The sequence below is a fragment of the Populus euphratica genome, unplaced genomic scaffold (assembly GCF_000495115.2).
Source record: "Populus euphratica unplaced genomic scaffold, PopEup_1.0 scaffold16.1, whole genome shotgun sequence".
NCBI lineage: Eukaryota > Viridiplantae > Streptophyta > Magnoliopsida > Malpighiales > Salicaceae > Populus > Populus euphratica.
In genome coordinates this window covers 137,688-151,356 of record NW_011499882.1, presented here as the reverse complement: position 1 = coordinate 151,356, position 13,669 = coordinate 137,688, and the positions used below count along the sequence as shown (strand labels likewise).

General features: G+C 31.9%; 1 protein-coding gene across 2 annotated transcripts in view; it reads right to left on the bottom strand.

Moving 5' to 3' along the window:
* LOC105129527 (uncharacterized) overlaps positions 1-13,669 on the bottom strand; it is a 41,925-nt gene that overhangs the window by 23,475 nt on the left and 4,781 nt on the right. Inside the window, exon 2 of one of the 2 annotated variants that reach the window (XM_011031626.1) lies at positions 11,816-12,436. The exons of the other annotated variant lie outside the window; for it this stretch is intronic. Coding sequence (XP_011029928.1) covers positions 11,921-12,436 — 516 coding nt within the window. The 3' untranslated portion in view covers positions 11,816-11,920. Of the gene's footprint in view, positions 1-11,815; positions 12,437-13,669 lie in introns of those variants that run through there. 2 annotated transcript variants of the gene reach the window in all.

Below are 13,669 nucleotides of genomic sequence, written 5' to 3'. Positions count from 1 at the left end.
CTGGATTCAAATGCAACCCACATGTTTATGGCATATTAACTGGTGAAGCAACTTGGCTTGCGGCTAAATGATAGCCATACATCTATGAAGGCAATAATCTCGAAGTCATAGAGAATTGCAGGAATGTCTTATGATATGCCGATAATGCTGGATCAGTGAAGAGGTAAGCAGGATGTGCGAGTCGTAAATCTTGATAATTATGATATTATTCTTGGTCTTGATTTCTTATGAAAAGCCAAGATTATTTTGATGTCGTATCTCAATTAGGTCATGATTGCGAGTGAGGAATGCCTATATTTCATCCTATGTTGCAACATCACAGTTGTGAAAGTAGTGAAAAGGGGGGGAAGCTTGGTCTCGACAATTGTTATTAATAAAGCATTGTGGATGAGAAGACAGACTATTTTCAAGAGGTGTCGAATGAAATTGCTAGCATATTGCAGCAATTCGAGGATGTGGTGCTGCTTTAGCTACTAAAGAAACTCCCACCTAGAAGGACTATCGACCATTGAATTGAGTTGGTGTTGGGGACGCAGCCACCATTTCAAGCCACTTACCAAATGTCGCCAATGGAATTGGCAGAATTGAGGAAACAATTGGAGGAGCTAATTGACTGAAGATTTATCCGCCCTTCTAAGGCTTCATATGGTGCTCTGGTGTTGTTTCAAAAGAAGACAGATGAAAACCTTAGCATGTGTGTGGACTACCGAGCACTTAACAAGGTAACAATAAAAAACAAATATCATGTCCCTTTAATACAGGACTTGATGGGCAGATTGTGTGGAGCCTCTATCTTTACAAAATTGAACTTGCAATTGGGTGTTGGTAAGTGCGAGTTGCTGACGGTGAATAGCATAAAACTACTTATGTGATGAGGTATGGCTCATACGAGTTTCTGGTTATGTCATTCAGCCTAACAAATGCTCTAGCAATATTTTGTAATCTAATGAATGATATGTTATATGATTTCTTAGATAATTTCGTTGTAGTCTACTTAGATGACATCGTAATCTATAGTAAAGGCATTGAAGATCATGTAACTCATCTCTCTAAAGTCTTGAGTAGATTGAGAGAATATGAATTGTATGTGAAGAGAAACAAGTGTGAGTTTGTAAAAGCTGAAATTATGTTCTTAGGCCATTTGATTGGAGAAGTACAAGTGAAGATGAATCCATGGAAGATTTAAGCCATCATTGAATGGACAACACCAAAATCAGTCCTAGAATTGAAGTTATTTTTAAGGCTTGCAAACTACTATAGACAATTCATTGAGGGCTATGGCAAAAAGATAACTCCTCTCTCGGATCTTCTTAAGAAGAATCGGAGATGAGAATGGATGGTTGACTGCCAACAAGCTTTTGAGAAGTTGAAGACAACAGTAGCGTCAACTCTAGTTTTGGAGCTGCTTGATTTTGAAAAGCCATTCGAAGTGCATGTTGATGCTTTGGATAGGGCCATTAGGAGAGTGCTTGTACAAGAGAGGCATCCGATTGCTTTTGAGAGTCGGAAGCTAAATGATACGGAATAGAATTACTCGACACATGAGAAGGAGATGACAACAATAATGCACTGCCTTGGTAGTTGGAGAGTATATTTGTTGGGGTCGAAATTTGTTGTCAGGACAGACAATGTTGCTAACATATTTTTCAGGACATAAAAGAAATTATCGCAACAACAAGCTCAGTGGCAGGAATTCTTAGCCAAATGTGATTTTATATAGGAGCACAAACTGGGGGTGGCGGATACACTCAGCAGATGTGAGGTAATTACTATTGTTCTTGCTATTGTTCAGGTGGAGTCGGATATGCTGGGTCGACTTTGTCAAGATGCTGGGGAAGACGTAGCATACAAGAAAATAGTTGAGCCTGTATAAGAAAGGACAATACAGAGGTATTGGCTGGAACAAGACCTACTTCGATGTAAAGGGGGCTCAAATCTTCATGCCGAAAGAAGAGCTGCAAAAACACTTAATGATGGAGACTTATGATCCGTAATTGACTAGACATTCAGGCAAGGGGATCAGAGGTGTTCTTGATCGACCAAGCCAGGGTACGTAACAATCAAGAATCACAAAAACATAAATCTAGTTTCAGCAAATCAGAGACGATATTCTCGTGGGCTTCAAAGAAATATGTTTGGAGTAACATATAAGGCTAATCAGGTAACAAATCTGTAGAGGAACTCATGCATCGACATAGATAAAATTCCCAGCGCATGGGATGTTACCTCCTTCTTGGGAGGCATCCTTAATGAAACTCTCGGGGAGGGGATGGATGGAGTTGAGACAAATGGGGCTGATTTGCCGATGGAAAATAGAATTTCCAAGTAACTTTGTGAGACATCGTCTAAGAACAAAACATGTAAGAGACAAAATTATTAGTCTGTAAGAGAAGGCGACCCTACTAGTTTTTTTCTTATTCTTTCTTTATTGATTCATTTTTTTATTGTTTATTAGTTAAATCATTTTCGTGTAATCAAAATACTACTAAGTTTGAATTCGACACTATCTGTGATGGACATTGACAGACAAGTGGAATATTGATAAAACTGAAATAGGGGCTGATATTAAAATATGCAAAAGAAGGGGGTCCAATATGGTTTAGAAGTAAGAGTTGAGGGGTTAATGGAAGTTACTGTTAGATTCAATCAATGTCGTCCTTTAACTTCTTAAGAAATTTCATTTGCATCTGAAAATGTTTACCTGTCCTGAGAGGGAAGAGAACTGACAAGGATAAATAAAATCTAATACACAGAAAATTAATCTACAATACAACACCCATCATCCTATTAACTACTATCGCTAAGCCCGTAATTATTTAATTATTTACTATGCTGGGTAACAACGAAATTACAAATTGTTATCCTAAAAAAGCTTAAGAAAGATTAAATACAAATTGTTAACACACAAATTTGTTTTTCCTCATCCTTTTTATGGATATGTTATAAAGAATATATGAATAAAATTGTTTGTTAAATACTCATTAAATCTTTTTTAGTGGAATTTGCTTTAGTTCCTGCAGAAAAAGAGCAACCCAGAATCATTCAAAAAATTTGGAGAAAGCCGGCATACCCATTACTTTCTCTACTCGTTCATCTCAAGAGCTGAGAAATCAAGAGAGGAGAGGACAGTGGGCACAGCGGGGAGAGAAAGAAAAGCAGTCGAATGATAGTAGCAGCCACCAGCGTTGCAGCCTTCTTCGTCATCTCCAGAAGCAGGTGCGCCTATTCTCTTTCATTTCCTAAGTACAATAACATTTGAACAGTGCAAAGGTAATTTAATTACCTTCGCACTGTTCATGCGTGAAATTGCTCCACGCGTGCATCTGCCTTTTACCCAACCTGTCATTTGCTTGGGCTAGTGATTTTACTGAGCTGGCTATGCTTAACTAAAAATATAAATAAAAAATAATATATATATATATATAAATAAACAAAATATAATATAAATTTATTATTTTTATTCGTTGATATCAGCCAAAATAAAAATACTGGTTTCAATTTATTTTATTATATTTTATTTAATTATATAAAAATAAAAATATACATATAAAAATAAAATAAAATAAAATAAAATAAATTTATAAGTTTATTCACTAATGCTAGAGTCAGGAATAAAGATATTGATATAAATTTATTTTATTTTATTTTATTTTATTTTTATTTAGTTACATAAAAAATATATGTGTAAAAAATAAATTTATTTGATTTGTTTGTTCATTGATGTTATAATCCAGAATAAAAATACTAATTTAAATTTATTTTGTTTTTATGTGATGTATAAAAATAAATTTACTTGATTTTTTTATTTACTTACGTCAGTGTTAGAAATAAAAAAGATTGATTTAAATTTATTTTATATTTATAGCTACATAATACTTACCAACACCAAAGTTGAAAATATTCATAATTAAAATATTCACTAGCACCAAAGTTAAGAATATTACATGCAAAAATCACTATAGTATAAACCAACAAAACATTAGCAATTTATGATAAAGTTAACAATGCAACCTATTTTAGGCAGATGCTTAAAAAGTGATAATATTTTTCATTTTGTGTAATCAGTCTCATACTATAGAATCTCTGTTGATTAGTTAAGATTTCTAATAACCATAATACTAGATAATGTCTTCTTAAATAATATCTTTCCTTATCAAAAAATAATATACCAAAAATTTATTTTTTTCAAACTAATTTTTAAGATTACTTTGATATCCGTGTGTGACCTGTTTAGATGTATGTTAGAGTTGATAGGACGTTTCCTTCCCGAACTCGATCAAAATAAAGACAGACAAATATGTTTTGTAAATCTCTCACTAGAGCATCCTCGGGTGAAAGTGGCTGAAACTCAAAAATAAACTTAGTGGCATTGTACAATTAGTCTAAAAAACAGTTATATCTTTTAATATCTTTTAATCTAGTCACTTAATCTATTTTAAATTTTAAGAGATTTGATAAGCCTAGTTTCATTAATTGCCATAACCAGCTAAAGTTGGAGATACCTTTAAATTAGACTTGAAATGTGTTCTTTTATTATTTTTCATTATTTTCTATTTATTTTTGGATTTTTGGCATAATTTCAGATTTGTGTTTTGTTTTTTTATTTGTTTTTTAAGATTTTTATTTTTCTTTCTATGTAAACGCAGGTTTAAACCTATTAAAGTGGCTGTGTTTTGAGGAGACTGTATAGAAAATAAATTCAATGATAAAAAAAGAGCTTTGGCTATTGACACCATTTTCTTAAAATTTTATCTTCTTTATCCTTTACTTGTCTTCTTTCTTCTTTTTTTTACTTAGGTTTGAATCTGTCAATATATCTAAAATATTTAATTTGAGATTTTTTTATGAAGTGATCGATAAGATTTATAGTAATAAATTGAATGAAAAACTCCGATAGTGTCAAGGATTGAATAAGCCAAGATATCAACTCTCTAACTCTATCTTAACCTTGCTTAGCACAGGAATCAACAATTGAGCTCGATCGCCTTTCTACTAATATGAATAAAAGCAATTTGTCGCAGGTTGTAAAAGATCAAGTAATGGTTGCTGAATTCAAGGATGAAGATAATGATCCACCTGTGAATGCAATAATAGGAATTGTAGAAGATCACACCAAACAAACCTATGAAGATCAAGACTCTGATCCACGGGTGATTGAAGCAGCAATAACTTATCCTTAATGAATGCAGCAGTAAATAAATACTGTAAAACAGTAAATGCAGCAGTAGACAAATGATGAAAAATAGGATCTCATGAATTCAAAATCTATAGTTGTTGCCAGCCACATCAATAAATACGTTAGAAGTTGTCACTGCAATACTATATATATATATATATATGTCAGGATATATATAGAATAAATAATTAAGAAAGAAATGTCATTCTTAAATATACAATTGGTTCTTATTATTTCTTTATGGTATCAAAGCCTCTGCCTGTTCCTACCAACAATCACTTTATGGTCATAAGATCCAAAAATAATATTCATCACCCCAGACAATCAAGTGATGACTTCATTTGCTATCCATTACCAAAAGCCTTAACAGCAGCACTTCTTCCCACAATAACAAAACCAACATTATATTGTCAAGCCTCCAAATCTAAGCATTTGCGAAAGGCCATGCATTAGGAATTCTAACATTAATTCACAATGGCACTTGGTCTTTGATCTCACCTCCCACACTTGAATATTGTTAGATGCCGATGGATTTACAAAATCAAAAGAAAGACAGATGGAGCTATTGAGCAATATAAGGCTCGCTTAGTAGCTAAAGGATTTCACCAGCAAGAGGGGGTTGATTTCTCTAAAACATTCAGCCCAGTCACCAAACATGCCACCATTCGGTTAGTCATCTCTATTGTAGTAACATGTAAGTGGCCCATCAAACAGTTGGTTATGCAAAATGTTTTCTTGCAGGGTGACTTCCATGAAAATGTGTTTATGATTCAACCACAAGGCTATGTTCATCCTCAGTATCCCAACCATGTGTACAAACTGCACAAATCCTTTTATGGTTTACCCCAAGCTCCCCGCTCTTGCTTCTCAAACTTTCAACCGAACTTCTGTTCCTGGGGCTCAGTGAAAGTAAGGTAAATACATCTTTTTCGTGCTTTAGAAATTTAATTATGTGATCTACATTCTTATTTATGTTGATGATATATTAATTACTGACTCAAGTGCATCTGTAATCAATAATATCATTCATTTTCTACAAACCACCTTTGTTGTCAAAGATTTAAGCAGTCTCGCTTATTTTCTTGGTGTGGAAGCATTTTGGTGCACAAATGGTATCTACTTAACTCAATACAAATATATTGCTGACTTGCTTAAAAGAAGCAAGATGGAGAATGCTAAGCCCTGCACCAGTCTAATGGCCTCTAACTATCGACTTACTTCTACTAATGGCACTCCATTTGAATACATCAGCCTTTACTGCAGTATAGTAAGTAGCATGTAGTATTTGGCTTTCACGAGACCTTATTTGACATTTGTTGTTTATAAAGTTAGCAAATTTATGCACAATCCTCTAGACACTCATTGGCTGGCTGTCACGTGTATCCTCCGCTACCTCAAGCACTCCACATCAACAGGTTTGTTCATCACCAAAATTGTTAATTTCACCTTGCAGGCATTCTCTGGTTCTAATTAGGCTTCTAATAAAGATGATTGTAGATCAGTTGACGCTTACTGTATTTACATGGGTTCTAACTTAATTTTTTGGAGTTACAAACAACAACCTATAGTAGCATGCAACAACACAAAAGCTGAGCTCAAAGCAATTGTCAATGCTGCTACAAAACTCGTTTGGTTTAAATCCATACTCCATGAACTTGGTCTACCCCTGTAGCATAGTCCAACTTTGTGGTGTAATAATATTGGTGCAACTTACCTGACGTCCAATCCAAAATTTCATGCACCAAACACATGGAGATTGATGTTCATTTCGTTTGCCACTAAGTTTACAAGAAAGAACTCGTGGTTCAATTTATCTCCAGCAAAGACTAGTTAGTTAATGCATTTACCAAGCCTTTGCCACTAGTTACATTCAGACAAGTTCAACGCAATCTGAATGTTCGTGACCTACCCTCCACACTGAGGGGGCGTGTAGAAGATTTATTGAATTCAAGGGTGAAGATATTGATCCACCCGTGAATGCAGTAATAGGAACTGCAGAAGATCATACCGAACAATCTTATAAAGATCAGGACTTTGATCCACCCATGATTGAAGCAGCAATAACTTATCCTTCGTGAATACAACAGCAGACAAATGACTGGGAGATATAATCTCATGAATTCAAAATCTATAGCTGTTGCTAGCCACATCAATATATATTAGAAGTTGTCACTATAATACTACACATGCATGTACATAACAAATAATTAAAAAAGAAGTGTAATTCTCAAATGCATAATTGATTTTTATTATTTCTTTACAGGTACATAATAAACATGATATTGAAATTAAATAGTTGCCATGATTTTTTAGTTGTTTTTTTTTTTATTCATATTGATATTTGATCATACCTCAACTAATTTTATATATTTTAAAATTAATAATTATATAAGTTTTTAGTAATTTTAAAATTTAGAAGACTTGAATCAATAACATCCAGAAAACAAACATAAAACCTAATCAATATATCTCTATGATCTTTACATTAACATGTATTAAAAAGTATTCATTTTCTTTTATTTGGACATTAATGTATTTTTATAAGAATACAATATAAACAAAAATATCAAAAACAATTCTTTCACATTGTATATCTTTAGTATCCTATTAATTTTATATGAAAATACATAAAACATAAAATATTCAGTCTGCTTTGACAAGAAATCTCTAATTATTTTGCTCACCTTTGACCCGATAGCTCAGCTCCCAAGAGATCTTTTTCTGTGAATAAATTTTCAATACCTTTCTTCGGAGGGCTGTTGTTTGTAGATTTAAAAGCACCCTCAACAGTGGTAACTGCGTTGCCCAGATCGGTACAAGCAGACTGGATGGCAATCCTCAGCCTTGCAAATTCCTTCTCTCTAAGATCTAATTGACTCTTAAGATGTCGCAGTTCCTCGTCCTTCAAAGCTAGCTCGTGCTCAAGACGTCGTATTTCCTCGTCCTTAGATCGTATCTGGTTCTCGAAGCCATTTACTTCTTTTTGACCTACAGATTGTTGATCCTTAAGGGAATTTCTTTCCGCTGAAACTTCATTGTGACCTTCATAAGAAACATAAGAAATACTTCGGTGTTCAAGTTCAAGAACCTGGAAAGAGGATATCTGTGTAATTATTTGAGACAACCTATTTAGTGACAAAGTGGAGAAGATATCAGCTATAATAATATTCTTTTAACCATAAAATTCAATTCCGCTATACTAAAGGCAAATTTTATCTTCTTTGCAAGGGGAAGTAATTTTTGTTCTTTCAAAAAATCAACTCTCACATGTTAAAAGGTATGATTATGTGTGCAAGGCGTGGATTAAGCATGTCTCCATGTCGTAAGGGTATGTTATGTTTTTGAAAAAAAATTATTTTTTTAAATTAATATATTTTAGTTTTTTTAGATTATTTTAATGTGTTAATGTTAAAAATAATTTTTAGAAATAAAAAATATATTATTTTAATATATTTTTAAATAAAAAATATTTTAAAAAATAATTTTTTAATATTTATAACACTTAAAAGTATAATTGTGGTTATTTTTTAAAATGTTTTTCACTTAAAAAAATATATTGATAATATTTTTTTAATTTTTTAAAATTATTTTTGAGATTAATATATCAAAGTAATTTTAAAATATCAAAAATATATTAATTTAAAATTTAAAATTAAATTTTTTTAAAATACTTTTAAAACATAATACTAAACAGGCCCTCCGTACCCAAGCATCTAACGCTAAGTGACAAATACTCATAGGGTCAGTGTTCTTAGGCAAAATGGTCTATAGGGCGACTCGGGCATGAGGATCCCGAGCCAACTTTTAAGGAATTGGACTGAAATGAAACATTTGAAAGGAGGGATTAAAAACAACTTCTTGGGAAGGAATCCCATGCGTCATCATTTCTATGGCCAGACAACAGGTGTTCTTGGATCCGTTGAGTAAAGGACCTCTGCTCGAAGTCTTGGTGCAAGGATAGGGGGCCCTTTTATGTGCAGGCCCATAGGTTTTGGGTTGTTAAAAAAAAAAAAGGAAGAAAGATTGTTGTTATTTCAGGTAACATCACTTGCAAACTATTGATTTTGTTGGCTCGAAATCTTTTGATTTTTTGAGATGAATTTCCCGATTAGAATTCAGTTTTTGAGTTAATTCTTCATTTTTTAGCTCTGTGATTGAAGTCAGTCGAAAGAAACTTAAGTTACACAGGATTAGAATATATATATATATATATATATATATATATGTATGTATATATATATATATATCTTTTATCATTTGTTGTTGTCTTCCTTTTCTCTCTATTCTTCTTTTTGGTTTGTACATTTATGTTTCAGTAATTTTTAATTCTAGTTTACCAAACACTTACTGGCACTATCATTAACTATCATATTTATTATATATACTTTTGATTATTATAAAAAAATTTAAAAAAAATGCAAGCTATTGATCAAATAAGCTAAGAATAAAGTTCATAGTTACCTTTATATTTCCTCGCTTCCTTTTTATCCATCGAAGCATCCTCTTTAATAATCTTTAACCGCAAAGATCGAACCAACCACTACGTTCGATGACAACCTTATGGACTTCAATCCTTGCAAATTCTACACAAAACAAAGATCCATGACTTAAAACTTTGTAGCGTAATTTAAAACCACTTTGAAAAATTAATCATTTCGTTTCTATATGCTAAAGAAAAAGGAGAGAGACTTGTTTGTAACAAGCGCATGGAGTCTATACATAGTACGTAGTTTAAAACAGTTCATGAGGTGATCAAATACTGTAAGACACACCTAATAATGAAGCAAAAAACAGTAATATTTTTAAAATTTTAAGTTTTGATTCAAATTGAACAAGCCATCACGGGGAAAATCGCAACAGCTAAATGCATGTAAGGCCCATATTCTTATAAACAATAGAATTCATCACAAAAAAACAGAAAGAAAAAAAAAGCACTCACCTAACAAGGAGATCAGAGGTGTTCTTGATCGACCAAGCCAGGGTACGTAACAATCAAGAATCACAAAAACATAAATCTAGTTTCAGCAAATCAGAGACGATATTCTCGTGGGCTTCAAAGAAATATGTTTGGAGTAACATATAAGGCTAATCAGGTAACAAATCTGTAGCCGAACTCATGCATCGACATAGATAAAATTCCCAGAGCATGGGACGTTACCTCCTTCTTGGGAGGCATCCGTAATGAAACTCTCGGGGAGGGATGGATGGAGTTGAGGCAAAATGGGGCTGATTTGCCGATGGAAAATAGAATTTCCAAGTAACTTTGTGAGACATCGTCTAAGAACAAAACATGTAAGAGACAAAATTATTAGTCTGTAAGAGAAGGCGACCCTACTAGTTTTTTTCTTATTCTTTCTTTATTGATTCATTTTTTTATTGTTTATTAGTTAAATCATTTTCGTGTAATCAAAATACTACTAAGTTTGAATTCGACACTATCTGTGATGGACATTGACAGACAAGTGGAATATTGATAAAACTGAAATAGGGGCTGATATTAAAATATGCAAAAGAAGGGGGTCCAATATGGTTTAGAAGTAAGAGTTGAGGGGTTAATGGAAGTTACTGTTAGATTCAATCAATGTCGTCCTTTAACTTCTTAAGAAATTTCATTTGCATCTGAAAATGTTGACCTGTCCTGAGAGGGAGAAACATGGTAGTTCAGTGGATGTCATGGCGGCTGGACCTGCGGTTTCGTGGCGGAAATAAAAGTTAAAAAAATTAGGTTGTAGGTTTGAATATTCGGAATGTGTTAAGAGAATTGACAAGGATAAATAAAAATTAATTTACAGAAAATTAACCTACAATACAACACCCATCATCCTATTGACTATTTACTATGCTGGGTAACATCGAAATTACAAATTGTTATCGTAAAAAAAGAGCTTAAAAAAGATTAAATACAAATTGTTAACACACAATTTTGTTTTTCCTCATCTTTTTTATGGATATGTTATAAAGAATATATGACAATTAATATAATTGTTTGTTAAATACTCATTAAATCTTTTTTAGTGGAATTTGACATTGTAAGAATATATGGTTATTAAATAAGATTTAGGAAATTTAAAAAAAAAACTTAAACAAAAAGAGAGAGATTTATGCAGTAAAAAATATATATATATATATCAAAATTAATATCTTGACTTGTAAGATATCTATTTCATAAGTTAATTTAATGATTATGAGAAATAAGATGAGATGCTAATTAACCAATTATAAAATTAGATGAATTGCGAGAATAACTTGGGAATTATATTAAGTTAACCTGAAAGGCTTTCATAAATAATGTACGAAAAATAATATTTTGACTTAACAAATATATCTATTTCACTATTTAAATAATCATGATAAAAATAAGATGCTAATGATTCAATAATAATAATAATAATAATAATAAATAAGTCTAATTTAATGGAAGTGAGCTCTCACTGCTTATAAGAAATTATGAATTTACATTTTAAAGAATATAACTTAACTAGTTAAATTTTAGATTTATTTTTTAAAAATTATCAATTTAAGTTATATAATTATTATTATTTATATGATTATTAATTTTAAGATATATAAAATTAATTAAGATATGTACAAGTGCAAATTGATGTAAACACTTATATAAATTAGAAAAAAAAAGAGCTACAGGGTCTTATATATGAAATAGAAAAAATTATTATCCATTAATTTATTGGATGAAGCATGAAATTAACATGGTAATTCGTATCCGAAGAATTTTCAGTTTCACAATTATGTTTCGGACATCACTGCTCCAACAAGGTCCCAGTTTCCCCGCCATGAATAGGGCTGATTGCGTTCGCCAAATTGCGCAGTTGCATATGCATTTTCTAAATTGTAAAACATAAAACCAGTGATACTCTCGTTTAGCCATGGGTTTTCCTGCTGTCTCAGTTCTTTAGCAGCTTCGAGTGCAAATTTTAAGTCAGAACATATAGTTTTCATGGCCTTCTGATGCCTCCGAATTTCCTCATCTTTCTCATAGAGCTGGTGTTTTAGAAGTTTGATTTCCTCATCTTTTTCTGAAGTTTTCATGGCCAGGTGATGCCTCCGAATTTCTTCATCTTTTAAAGCTTTCATGGCCTTCTGATGCGTCGGAATTCCCTCATTTTTTGAAGTTTCACCGTTCACAAGGCTACTCATTTCGCTCTCACCTCCAACCAACGAATCCTCAATTGGATTCCTTTCTATTGAACCTTTACTGTGCTCTTCATAAGAACCATCAGACCTGTTTTGCCGTGCCACAACCTAGCTAGACGGACAGTAACAGCAAATCTAGTGACATAGTGGAAAAATGTATGTAATCTAGGACCCAAAAGATTAGTGTTATATTCAGACAATATATCTTGCAAGCTAACGATCAAATATGCTAAGAACAAAGTTGATAGTTACCTTTATATTACCTGGCTTCTTTTTTATCCATCTAATAATCTTCTTCAATAATCTTTAATTGCAATGATTGAAACAACCACTACATTCGATGACTACCTTATGGACTTTAACCCTCGAAGATTCTACACGAAATTTACAAGTTTGTACCTTATAAAATATTAGTAATGCTCTTCTTATACAGGCGTGTGTGCTATGACCAAGTCAAATGCTCTCCTTCCTGCAACTGCATTTTTTTCTTAAAAAAACTTAATTTAATTTGAACTTAATAGATACATAAACAAACTAATTCATATAAATAATTTTTTTATGAATATTTTACTCAATAAATAAAAGATAAAATATAAATATTGTTAAACTTGAATTGAAATCCATTTTATGAATATTTTACTCAATAAATAAAAATATTGTTAAACTTGAATTGAAATCCGATTAAATATAATATATACATATATCAATATTAATATAATGCATACATACATACATACATACATACATATTTATGCTTCAAATATATATCACTATTTTATTTTTTGTTAAATAATAAATAAATATTATAAAATAAATATTTATATAGATATATGAAACTCAATCCACAAAGAATAGACATCTAAATCTAGAGAAACGCAATTGTCTTGTTATTGAGAAACTATAGCATATAAAAGGAAAAGCATATTGAATAGTACTAGTTCTTATTATTATTATTTTAAATCACACACTTATATATATTTATTTAAACTGCAGGAAATAATATTACCCCTGCCTTTCCTGATTAACAATTGTCAGGGCTATTAGGATACTAGCATGCAAACCCGACAAGATAAAAGGTAAGGGACAAGATAAAATGAGAAATGACACACAAGAATTTACGTGGTTCACCCAATTTGGCTACGTCCACGGGCAAGTATAGAAGAATTTTACTAAGTAATGTGGGAATACAACTTCTCTCTAATAATAGGAGAACAACAAAAATCTCTCTATTATTAGGAGAAAACACCTCACTTACTATCTCACAAATACCTCACAATTTTGTGGGATTACTCTCTTCTCACCCTCTCTTCTTTCTCTCTTATGGTGTGTATATAATGCTTG